General features: G+C 35.0%; 2 protein-coding genes across 3 annotated transcripts in view; both read right to left on the reverse strand.

Moving 5' to 3' along the window:
* Positions 1–600: 600 nt before the first annotated feature.
* On the reverse strand, positions 601–3,334 carry LOC137653695 (actin, alpha skeletal muscle-like). Its single transcript, XM_068387272.1, has 2 exons — positions 3,198–3,334; positions 601–1,825 (listed from the first exon to the last, which is right to left on the reverse strand). Exon 2 carries the CDS (start codon positions 1,781–1,783, stop codon positions 650–652), a length of 1,134 nt encoding a protein of 377 aa, XP_068243373.1. The 5' UTR covers positions 1,784–1,825; positions 3,198–3,334; the 3' UTR covers positions 601–649.
* Positions 3,335–7,178: 3,844 nt separating this feature from the next.
* Positions 7,179–12,500, reverse strand: part of LOC137653696 (actin-2, muscle-specific-like) — a 7,489-nt gene continuing 2,167 nt past the window's right edge. The window contains exons 1-2 of one of the 2 annotated variants that reach the window (XM_068387273.1): positions 10,156–10,225; positions 7,179–8,479 (exon numbers count right to left, since the gene is read on the reverse strand). In XM_068387273.1, coding sequence (XP_068243374.1) covers positions 7,314–8,447 — 1,134 coding nt within the window. In that variant the 5' untranslated portion in view covers positions 8,448–8,479; positions 10,156–10,225 and the 3' untranslated portion in view covers positions 7,179–7,313. Of the gene's footprint in view, positions 8,480–10,155; positions 10,226–12,500 lie in introns of those variants that run through there. The other variant, XM_068387274.1, reaches the window with a different exon arrangement.

Consider the following 12,500-nt stretch of genomic DNA (forward strand, 5'->3'; position numbering starts at 1 on the left):
TATATATATATGTATATATAATATATATATGTATATATATAAATATATATTTATATATATATATATATATATATATATATATATATATATATATTTGTATATATATATGTGTATATATATATCTGTAAATGCCTTGTTTATTGAATCTTAAAAGTTGTCATCAACACGTTAGCAGATTTTTTTTTCTTTTTAATCCCTTATAGTCTCGTTTCCATATATAACATGTTTTTGTTACTGTCTACTGCAATTATAAGATGTCCCTTGCATGGATGTAAATCTAACGTTCGATTAATAACAACCGAGGAGTTGGATTCAAGATTCTTCTTTTCATAAACACAACTATAGTCATTTTCCAAGGTCATGCTTGACTCTTCTTGCATGCAATTATTCTTAGGAAAACTCAAGTTAGCTACATTACTGAAAAGTAGATGTATTATCATAATTTACATCATTATCAGTAATCAGCATGTAGCTGGTTTAAATTCTGTAAAGGCTCTGCATACAGCTTCAAGCTCTTCAGATCTTTGGGATATTTTTGTAATAGTTACATATTTGAATACAAGTTGATTTCAACTGGTGGATTAGAAGTGAGAAGCAGCAAAATTTGAAAATATTTATTTATTAATACTGTGTACTAATATCCTGTAGATTAGAAGCATTTGCGATGAACAATGCCTGGACCAGATTCATCGTACTCTTCTCGGGTAATCCACAAGGCCTGGAAAGTAGACAGTGAACCCAAGATGGAACCTCCGATCCAGACAGAGTACTTCCTCTCAGGAGGAGCGATAATCTTGACCTTGACAGTTGAGGGGGAAAGGCCAGTGATTTCCTTCTGCATCCTGTCAGCAATACCAGCATACATGGTGGTACCACCAGACATAACAATGTTGGCCAACAGGTCCTTCCTGATGTCAATGTCACACCTCATGATAGAATTATGGACGGTCTCATGGACACCAGCAGATTCCATACCCAGGAAGGAAGGCTGGAAGAGAGACTCAGGGGCACGGAAGCGTTCATTGCCAATGGTAATGACCTGACCATCAGGAAGTTCATAAGACTTGTCAATAGATGAAGAAGCAGCAGCTGTGTTCATCTCGTTTTCAAAGTCAAGAGCCATATAGCAAAGCTTCTCCTTGATGTCACGGACGATTTCACGTTCAGCGGTGGTGGTGAAGGAGTAGCCACGCTCAGTCAGGATCTTCATCAAGTAGTTGGTGATGTCACGGCCAGCCAGATCAAGACGAAGGATAGCATGGGGAAGGGCAAAACCTTCATAGACTGGAACCATGTGGGAGACACCATCACCAGAGTCGCAAACCTCACCAGTGGTACGACCAGAGGCGTAGAGGGAGAGCACAGCCTGAATACAGACATACGTTGCAGGCATGGAGAAAGACTCGAACATGATCTGAGTCATCTTTTCACGGTTGGCCTTTGGGTTGAGGGGAGCTTCAGTGAGCATGGTGGGGCACTCCTCAGGGGCAACACGCAGCTCATTGTAGAAGGTGTGGTACCAGACCTTCTCCATGTCGTCCCAGTTGGTGATGATACCATGTTCGATGGGGTACTTCAAGGTAAGGATACCTCTCTTGCTCTGGGCCTCATCACCGACGTAGGCATCCTTCTGACCCATACCGACCATCACACCCTGGTGACGGGCACGGCCAACGATGGAGGGGAAGACAGCTCGGGGAGCGTCATCACCGGCGAAGCCAGCCTTGACAAGACCGGAGCCATTGTCACAGATGAGCACTGACGCTTCTTCTTCGTCACACATGGTGGTGGTTTTGATATGGTGTTGCTGGTGTTACTGTAATCCCTGAAGTAGAAATATGTCTATGTTAGAGAATATTATCCTGTTTAAACATAAATTCTTATTTGAATGCAGAAAACTACCACGACAAGGGAAATAGTAAACAAAATGTTAAAACTGAAGTAATTAAAATGCTAAAACTGAAGTAAAATCTATAATTGTTAAGAAATTCGGACTCCCTATTTATAATAGTAACCGTTCATCCAACAGATTAGAATTGCATTCCAATTTGAAACATAATACAAATGTATTTCAATTGTTTGAAATTATTCATGACTGTTAAATAGCTCCTTAAAGTTGGAATATCACTGAAACCTCGGTGATTATATTTATTACAGATGATTGATCATAATCAAGTAATTGTTATTTTGGTACATTTCCTGTTTTCGATATTCACTATTCCCCTTTTTCTATACATTGGAATATCATTTAGCATTTGTGAGGATTTGTGAATAAAATTAGGCAATGTGTTCATAAAACTTTAACTTTAGCAGAATAAATGAAAATTTTAAATTAGAATATCATTGAAACGTCAGTGATTATATTTATTACAAATGATTAATCATTATCAGTAATGGTTGTCTCGGTAAATTTCCTGTTTTAGAGAGTCACAATTCTTTTCTTTTTATACATATGAATATGATTTAGCATTCATGAGGATTTGTTAATTAAATTATGCAATATCCGTAAAAACTTTGATTTTAGCAGAATAAATTAGAATTTTTTCTAAAAGTGAACTTTGATACCCAATATGATTTACTGTTGAATTAATGAATATTATACATTTTATTATAATTTTAGCCTTATGAAAATCGAGAATCTTTGTTGAGAAGGGGACCCGGAAGTTCTTACAATAAAGAAATCATTACAGTATTCTCTATGATACTGATTTATAGAAGTACTGAACATACTCAGACAGATCTGCTTATGAGGGTAATGCCAAAGCGATTGCAACTAAATATGACGAACAAACATTTAGAATCTGGATGAGTAAATATTCTCGTAAAATGGCACTATTCGGTCTCGGTCTCATCACTGAGTAAAAAAAAAAAAAAAAAAAAAAAAAAAAAAAAAAAAAAAAAAAAAAAAAAAAACAGCTGTCCCAGCTGTTATTCAGTTATTAATTACTGATTATTCGTCAGAAGTTACTAGTTTTCGACTAACTTCGCTGAACACACAAACGCACTAAATCTTTTGCTGTTATTTCTGAAGTCCTGTTCAAATAGATCCGTACACATAGGTTTTGTCAAGATAATTCTATCACCGTTCACAAATATCATCCGTTCACTGTGTTATCCACGCAGTATGCAGTTAACGTGCGATTCAGATGCCACAAGGATCTCGAATGACAATGCACGGACGCCAGTGATCCACTTACCCACAGGTGAGCCTTCAAGCGACTGACGAGGCTTAACCCAACGCTTGCTTTTATATGAGCCCCGAAATGAGTACTCCCACATGGAAATGAATGTGGCGAAATCTTGGCTGGTATCATCGTCGCTCTTACTTGGACAACACCAGTAGCTTTAAATCAAGGTGTAAACATCATTAGATTTGGGTCGAGGCACATGGAAATTTAGATAAATGGGTTTAACTGAATGAAATTTACTCTTTTTGTGACAATTTAATAGTTTTTTCTTTATTGATCACACGGCACTGCCAGATGGGAATACATATTTAGAACTAGAGCATTAAAAGTCTCAAAATCTACATTCGTGAATAACTGACAAATTTGTTTTATTTGCCTCACGATTAGTGAATGATGGTATACATTTGTAATTGTTCGATAGAAAAATATTACCCGAGTGGACACATTCTGCAATATGTATGTATGTATGTATACACACACACATATATATATATATATATATATATATATATATATATATGATAAATTTTTGCACATTTAAACGTGTTTCTTTCATATTTCAAATAAGCCATATATATTGATACATTAAAGTCTGGATTCTCTTAACGAACTCGGGATCAGAGCCCCAGACTTTAATGTATTAATATATATGGCTTATTTGATATATATATATATATATATATATATATATATATATATATATATATATATATATATTTGAATAATTTGTCATGCTTAGCCAAATGGCGATAAAGAGGATAGTTTAGATCGTATTTATTGATCATTACCTTAATTCATTCTTTTTTCAGATTGTTTCCAAGTTGATATCTAATCTTATTTTTAAAACTTTTATTATATACATCATTTACATGTAATTTCATACATTTTATATAAGTAAAATGGGCTGTAATCCTTATTATATCGCAAATATGTGAAACTGTCCTAGATAATAGAATGTTGCCAAAAACTAGTATAAATCGTCCGCCAGAGATTTCATGGTCACAATATCAGTTTTCCTATAATTGAGTCATTATACTGCCATTAGCACCATAAAAACTAGCAGCATAGCATGCGTGGGACGTATGAAAAGACTTAATTTACTTTTAGAAAAAATTATACAGTATAGTTTTCATTTACACATGCACACAGAGTCACCTGCATTTTAGCTACAGTATTCTTAGTAGTAATTATGTTCATTTGTGGAGTACAGTCTATATTTTTGCTGACATCATGTTAAAGGATTGTTCCTGGTTATTTTAACTTTTTTAAACTCACCTACGCTTCAGTTTATCGTTCCCGATTCGTTTACCTGTCTTCTGGCAACTCCACCCCCTCTTCGGATCTTAAAAATACAGGAGAGAGAGAGAGAGAGAGAGAGAGAGAGAGAGAGAGAGAGAGAGAGAGAGAGAGAGAGAGAGAGGACGGGTAAGTAAGAAGAAATACAGCTCCTCCTTTTCTTGCCGATGGAATTGTTTTACTAACTTTGCATTTTTTAATTGTGACTCTAGGTTTTGCATCAGATATTGAAGAAGTGGAGATTAGTTTAGACTGAAACTTTCTCCTATGTGTTACTTTTCCTATTCAGGAATAAATGATAGATCAACAACGAGGCTCTTGAATAGTTTATTTATTACGTAACAATCGTCAGTGTAATTTCATTTTGATTGCAATTGAAAAAAAAATTATCATGAATATATAAGAGAAAGTATACTTTTCTTTTTAGAGTGGTGATTGAAGTACTACTCTGTTAGGCCTTTCATTTTAAATTGGAATAAATTTAACCGCCTCTTGCTCTTCTAGTTATGGAATGCAGCACTGCGGATTATATATTGAATAACAATTGTATATCACATTGTTTTTTAAGGAAATATTTTTTCTTAAGCTTTCATACTCTTTTTATATCTGGTTTCTTTCTTCTTTTTTGTTTGTTCCTTACCATAGTCTTGATCCTTTCTTCTTTTCAACCACGTATAATTTTTACTCACTTTTTTCATTGCCTGAATTGTACAGCAAATTGCTTCGGTAATTTTAATTTCAAACCCAATTTTGTTGAACCATTATAAAAATTGGAAGATGCTACCTTGAAGCTTGTGATGTTTGATATTAATCTTACAATCTCCAGTGTCGTGCTGAAATCTTAAATTCCTTCATTGTGTTCATGATTTATGTATGATTTGTCTTCACTTTAGCAATACTTTTGACCATTCTGATTATGAGTCCCTTACTTTCAAACTTACATAGTTGGGGGTTGATGGGTAATTTCTGCGTAGTACCATTTAATCTTTACCGGTAGATTAGAATTAGTAGTTCTTGATGGATCCCATAGTGACTACGGGAATATGATAGCTAGTGTTCTGCAGGGCATTGTTTCTGGTCCTTTACTCTTCATGTCATGTGTGCATGGTATGTAGTTTAGTCTAGGTAGAAAATATTGTATCTCATTCAGATGATATTTCTCACTTTGCATTAATCCCAATGTCTAAATGTAGGCTTTTGGTAGCTGAATCCCTTAACTATCTATCTCAAATTAGTACAGGGTGTAAATTATGGCTGATGAAGCTGAGCCATAATAAAACTCAAAGTATTATTTTAAGTTTGTCAAGAATATGCTGCTAATTTAAAATTTTACGAGTGGTTTTTTTTTTATTGCAAATTCACTTTTGAGAAACATGCTTGGTCGTAATTCATTCTTCCATGTTCTCACAGCCTCCTAGGTTCTTTTCCTTGATATGAGTGTGAATCTGGTAGCGTCGTTCAGTTAGCTCTTTATCCATGTTGTTTAAGATTTTTCATGATTCTGGGTATTCTTTGCATTCAGGATTTCCAAGACTATACCATTCAAACACGTAATACAAGGTATTAAGTTAATAGTCTTGTCTTTTCACTCCTGAGGTTTGATACTACACTATTTTATAAATATCTTTCCAGCTCTTACCAAAATAGGGAAAGATCTTTACGATCTAATTGTTGAACCCATGGAATTTTTAAAGTTCAAACTTGGTGTAAATGCTCTTCCTTCAAGTAGGTTGATATATTTCTCATTTCCTAGTTTAATCTTATTCATCTGTTTAACATCGGTATTAATCTGCTATTTTGTTTTTAATGTATTATAATATAATGTTTTCATTGCTTTCTTCTAGTTTGACATTTTTCACTATTTTCTATACAAACGTATTGAGCAGGTTCTCTTTTTGTCTTTGAGCTAGTATCAATTGCTTTTGCAACTAGAGTTGCACCTTGGGAAATGAGGATAATGATAATAAAGTTAGCTATATATGCATTTTGCCATTAAAACAATCTACCTGTTCATTTTGATAGCGACCAGCCAGTAGTATCTATAAAAATTCATATATTGCTGAATGTTAGGTAACTAGAATAAAATTCTTACCTTGGAGTCTTTACTTATTCCTGATTACCCAGAATGATAATCATCTTCAACGTGGTTTGAGATGTATTTTTTAGAATGATGCAATTATTTTTGTAAGAATGTAACTATATTTGACAGAGCAATATATCTCGATTTTTTTCTAGACCTCTATAATGTTATTTGGTAATGGAAATGTACAACATGGGTTATTTGTGGACAACATGATTTTCTCTCTTTTAATGACTTTCAAATATTCTCGTATAGAAATTAATTTCAGTTACTCCCATTAGATAAAGATCCCTTTTAAACTACTTAGTTCTTTATTGATTTTTAGGACCAGGGATATTTCAAAGAAACTGAAACTGTTTGTTTTCCGCGTTGGAATTCATTAAGTTTTATCATTGAAAATACATTTATGCATGAATCCTGTTCAAAATAGCTTCTATTTTAATTTTATAGAGTTTGGTTGAAGTGTTATAACCAAGGTTTGTAAAGTCTACATTTCAAAAATGTATGTTTAACAAAATAAAAAATTCTCATTTAGAATTTTTGAATATTGATTAATTTAATTGGAGTAATTACAACAAATGTCAGTTTTTTATTTTTAATCATTACTATCATATAGGTTTGCTTAATGTGGCTAGGATATGTGAGGCAGAAATTTGATAACAATAGTCAAAATAGTTAAGTATCACCAAGAAGGGAATGAAAACATAAGATATGAAAATATTTTATTTATTATTAGAACTTTATTATTTCTAGAAGCATTTACGGTGAACAATGCCTGGGCCAGACTCGTCATACTCTTCCTTGGTGATCCACAAGGCCTGGAAGGTGGACAGAGAACCAAGGATGGAACCACCGATCCATACAGAGTACTTCCTCTCAGGAGGAGCGATAATCTTAACCTTGATAGTTGATGGCGAAAGAGTGGTAATTTCCTTCTGCATCCTGTCAGCAATACCAGCGTACATTGTGGTACCACCAGACATTACGATGTTGGCTAACAGGTCCTTCCTGATGTCAATGTCGCACCTCATGATGGAATTGTGGACGGTCTCGTGGACACCGGCAGATTCCATACCCAAGAAGGAAGGCTGGAAGAGAGATTCTGGGGCACGGAACCGCTCATTACCAATGGTAATCACCTGACCGTCAGGGAGTTCATAAGACTTATCAATGGAAGAAGAAGCAGCAGCAACGTTCATCTCACCCTCAAAATCGAGAGCCATGTAACAGAGTTTCTCCTTAATGTCACGGACGATTTCACGTTCAGCAGTGGTGGTGAAGGAGTAGCCACGCTCAGTCAGGATCTTCATCAAGTAGTTGGTGATGTCACGACCAGCCAAGTCCAGACGGAGGATGGCATGGGGAAGAGCGAAACCTTCATAGACGGGCACCATGTGGGAGACACCATCACCAGAGTCGCAAACCTCACCAGTGGTACGACCAGAGGCGTAGAGGGAGAGAACAGCCTGGATGCAAACATATGTTGCGGGCATGTTGAATGATTCGAACATGATTTGAGTCATCTTCTCACGGTTGGCCTTTGGGTTGAGGGGAGCCTCAGTGAGCATTGTTGGGGACTCCTCAGGAGCAACACGAAGCTCATTGTAGAAGGTGTGGTACCAGACCTTCTCCATGTCGTCCCAGTTGGTGATGATACCATGTTCGATGGGATACTTGAGGGTGAGGATACCACGCTTGCTCTGGGCTTCATCACCGACGTAGGCGTCCTTCTGACCCATACCGACCATCACACCCTGGTGACGGGCACGGCCAACGATGGAGGGGAAGACAGCTCTGGGAGCGTCATCACCGGCGAAGCCAGCCTTGACAAGACCGGAGCCATTGTCGCAAACGAGCACTGCCGCCTCTTCGTCGTCACACATGGTGGTGGATTTGTCTTCGTGTTGCTGTTAGTCTGTAAAAAAATAGAAATTCGTTGGTTATTACTCCTATTACTAATACTACTACTACCACTACTACTACTATTACTGCTTCTACTACTTCTACTACTTTAGCTACAACCATGGTTGGAACAGCAGGATGCTACAAGTCCGAGGGCTTCCACAGGGAAAATAGCCCAGTGAGGAAAGAAAATAAGGAAACAGATAGAATAGTGTGTCCTAAGTGAACCATCAAGCAAGAGAACTCTAGCCCAAGACTAAACTAGGGAATAAAGGTTTGATTCTGGAGTGTCCTTCTCCTAAGACTGACTGACCAGCATGTTGATGAGTATAGATATGTATGTAAATAGTAAGATTAAATTTGAATTATTTGAGTCAGTCAAGACTTTTCGTTAATATAATCTGCAATTGACAATCAATTAATACCATACGTAAAAAGAGCTGAACTAAATGGGCATTGATCTGAGACGTGTGTAATTCATAAAACTCTTTTATAATTGGCTAAGATTTCAAACTTTGTTTTTTTTTTTTTTTTTTTTGAGAAGAAATGTTAATATTTAGTTCTTTCCTTAGCTTACGCATTCTCTCATCTAGTTTCCTGTTACAGATCTTTTTCATTTCAGATTAATCATACAATAAGCAGAATAGTTTTTGAAAAATTATCATCGTTAAAAAAATGTATATATCTTTTTGCTGACGTTTCAATCTTATGGAAAAACTGTTTGGTAGAATTGATACTTTTACACTTTATTCACTTATTTACAATGTTCTAACAATATTTTGTGTGTGTGTGTAAATCAAAAACTAAATATAATGATTGTATAAGCGTTTCTCGTCTATTCGTAGCAACACACACTGTTCATGTTCAAGATATATTTCATGAAGTCGTAATTATACATTTAATACATGAAAAAAAAAAATAATGGATTCATATACAGTTTTAGACCAGATTAAACTTTCTGGACCATTATTTTTTAAACTTTTATCGAAGACCTTCACAAATGTTGCACGGTATGTAGGTATACAATATCATTTTCTGTTGGTTTACAAAGTAATGTCGTGATTTTTAGAATATTTTATTTGAAAAGTTTGTTATTTATATTGCTATTATGTGGACGGTACAGGAATTAATTTTCAATTTCAATGATATCAATAAGAAACGTATCATGAATATACCTTTTTGATAACGTGTATAAGTTTGTAACGTTAATGGTTTAGATTAGTTACACCTCATTTCAAAACATGAGCATAAAAAGAGGAAAGTTTTTTCCAAGCATATTGCAATGAGCAAAATAGGATATGATATTTTCTTTTTGTTCGATAACTGTCTAAAGGTGTAGTGGTTTCCATACAGATTTTAACAATTGTTATTTTTTTCTGTCAGCCAATAGCATCTAGCGTTGAAAGATTGTTTATAAATGTAATTGATCGAGAATATCTAGAAATATCTTACGGCGCGGTCACTTCTGATATCTTTCAGTAAGTATGTATTAGACAATTGTATAATTTTATTTACTTGCTAAACTTCACTGTCAACTCAAAATTCTTTCTATGAAAAAGTCAATATCATTAAAGTATCACAACTAAAACTGATTATAACAGCCGTGAAGAATAAACCTCATTTAATTAAAAGCATTTCTCCCACAGATCGAATAGTTGAGGCGCACACCGTCCAAGACGTGTCACTTACCCAATAGCTGGGAGTCTCTGTAACGACTAGCAGAAATTAATCCCCAGTGCCTTTTATAAGAGCTCCTGACACACCCACCTGTGCGGGGGATCTCTGGGGTAGAGGGGGTTGGTGCGGAATACAATACCTGGCTGTCAGCCTTTGCCGAGATGTGGTCACCAGAAATTGTAAATTATTAGAAAAACAGTGATTGTTAGTTAGCTGATTTCGATACGCATCGAACATCTGGTCTTGCCTCTTCAGTTTGCCATTTTTTTTTTATTGAGATGGCATTTGGCACCAGGAAATTTTGTTACTCTCTCTCTCTCTCTCTCTCTCTCTCTCTCTCTCTCTCTCTCTCTCTCTCTCTCTCTCTCTCTCTCTCTCTCTCAATATAAATATATTCAAAGGAGCTCTGCGATTTTTCAATAATAAATAGAATTGTAGTTTTTGGTATAATTTTTTTATATAATAACTGCAATGATGATTTTTATCTAAGATCAAAATTTAAAACTTCAATAACGTGTGGTAACACTCGGAGGACTTATGTCATAAGCAGAACGAGAAAAGGGGGTGGGGGTAATTAGATGGCAGTGGTCTAATGTGGTAATTAACTAAGTAAAAAAGAAATATAACTGATAGTTGAAAGATATTGGGGTATTGCTGGGGTAAACTTTTATATAGTGAATATATCACCAATTGGCAAGTAATTATTTTAATCTGTGCCTTTCCTGAACACTACTTTTTTTAAAAGGATTTTTTCAACCCTAAACCCTAAATTTTTCACGGAAATGTTTGAATCTATGTTCAAGGAATATTTTCATCTCAGACACGATGTGGGTAAAAAGATCGACAGGAAATATCGACCCCATATTGAAATTGATAAAAGCTTAAGACTTAGGATGAATCCTGGCGTTCTGCTTCCAACTTATTATCTCTCTCTCTCTCTCTCTCTCTCTCTCTCTCTCTCTCTCTCTCTCTCTCTCTCTCTCTCTCTCTCATGGTATATAGATGATATCTATTTTTCTTTTGTTCTTTCTGAAATCTTAACTGATTTTATTAAGCAAAATGAATTAAAGTTTCTTTGTCAGTCCGCTACTAGAATTTGTAACGAGTTAAGATTCATAGATCATGAAATTTTGGATTTTTTTATACCCAACAAAGAACAAACATCCACTGTTTAGAATACTGGAGTAAATTTGGACTGAATCTGGGGAGTATTTTCTTTATTGGTGATATACCCCATTGGGAGAGCCTCACGCTTCGGTCCCATCCTCCCCAAATACCCTGTTACGGAAGGAAACTCCTGATGAACATTTGATATCTACGTACACATCAAACAAGAACCCTTGTAAAAAGGGACGACCTCTATATGAAATTTATACATTTATTAAAAGAAATTGATATTTGTCTCTTTCTGCTTTTGATAAATGCATGAGATTTCTTTAAACATCCTGCAGTTTACACTGTTACTAAAGATAACCGCGTTTATGTTAATGTCTTCTACAGTTTTACCACAGTTGACCCCCCTAAAAAAACTTGTTTGCTCGCCTGAAATCCTTAACATATACAAAATAGCTGGAGCTATAGACGGTTCAAGCGGAATGGTCAATGTTGGCTTAGTGTCCTCAACGATTGTTGACAGCGATATGGTTTTACTCCCATAGCAATTCTGTAGAGGTTTTTGAAAATGTTATTTGATCACCTAATTGTTCAAGCTGTGGGGCGTTCATTCTCCAAGGTATTACAGTATACATATATATATATATATATATATATATATATATATATATATATATATGTATATATATATATGTATATATATATACACGTGTGTATATATATATATATATATATATATATATATATATATATATATATATATATATTCGTATGGAGTTGATTTAGTGTAGAGTAAATACCATAGCTTATTAATGATTTTATTTATATTTTATTTGTGCATTGAAGAGATGAATAGCCAGCTCGTAAAATGAGCTCCTCTCATGTAGATGTAGGTGTATTATGTAAATTACGTAAGACTTTCGTCGTTAATTTCATTGTATTCTTTATTCAAGTTAGTATATGTAAATTTACGTTAATTTTAAGGATTAACTTTTTATTTCACGTAATGATGATACGAAGTCTTACGTAATCTATTTGAGAGTGTTGTGGGATTCGTGCGAGATATGAACAAGGGCTTGTGTAATGTTCTTTTATATTTTATGAGGTATTGTGTCAGGTTTGAGAGAGAATGTTCCGTACCATATGCCTTGGAAATTTCGCGAAAGACCTAGTGATAGGATTTTATCTTTTATTTTATTTCAGGGACAAAGGTTGGGCGGAGCTAGCTGACTGAGAGAGCAGTC

Source organism: Palaemon carinicauda, chromosome 14 (assembly GCF_036898095.1).
Source record: "Palaemon carinicauda isolate YSFRI2023 chromosome 14, ASM3689809v2, whole genome shotgun sequence".
Classification (NCBI taxonomy): Eukaryota; Metazoa; Arthropoda; class Malacostraca; order Decapoda; family Palaemonidae; genus Palaemon; species Palaemon carinicauda.

What these genes read in the sequence shown, in the direction of transcription:
- LOC137653695 (XM_068387272.1), bottom strand. Translation starts at nt 1,783, where the DNA reads ATGTGTGACGAAGAAGAAGCGTCAGTGCTCATCTGTGACAATGGCTCC.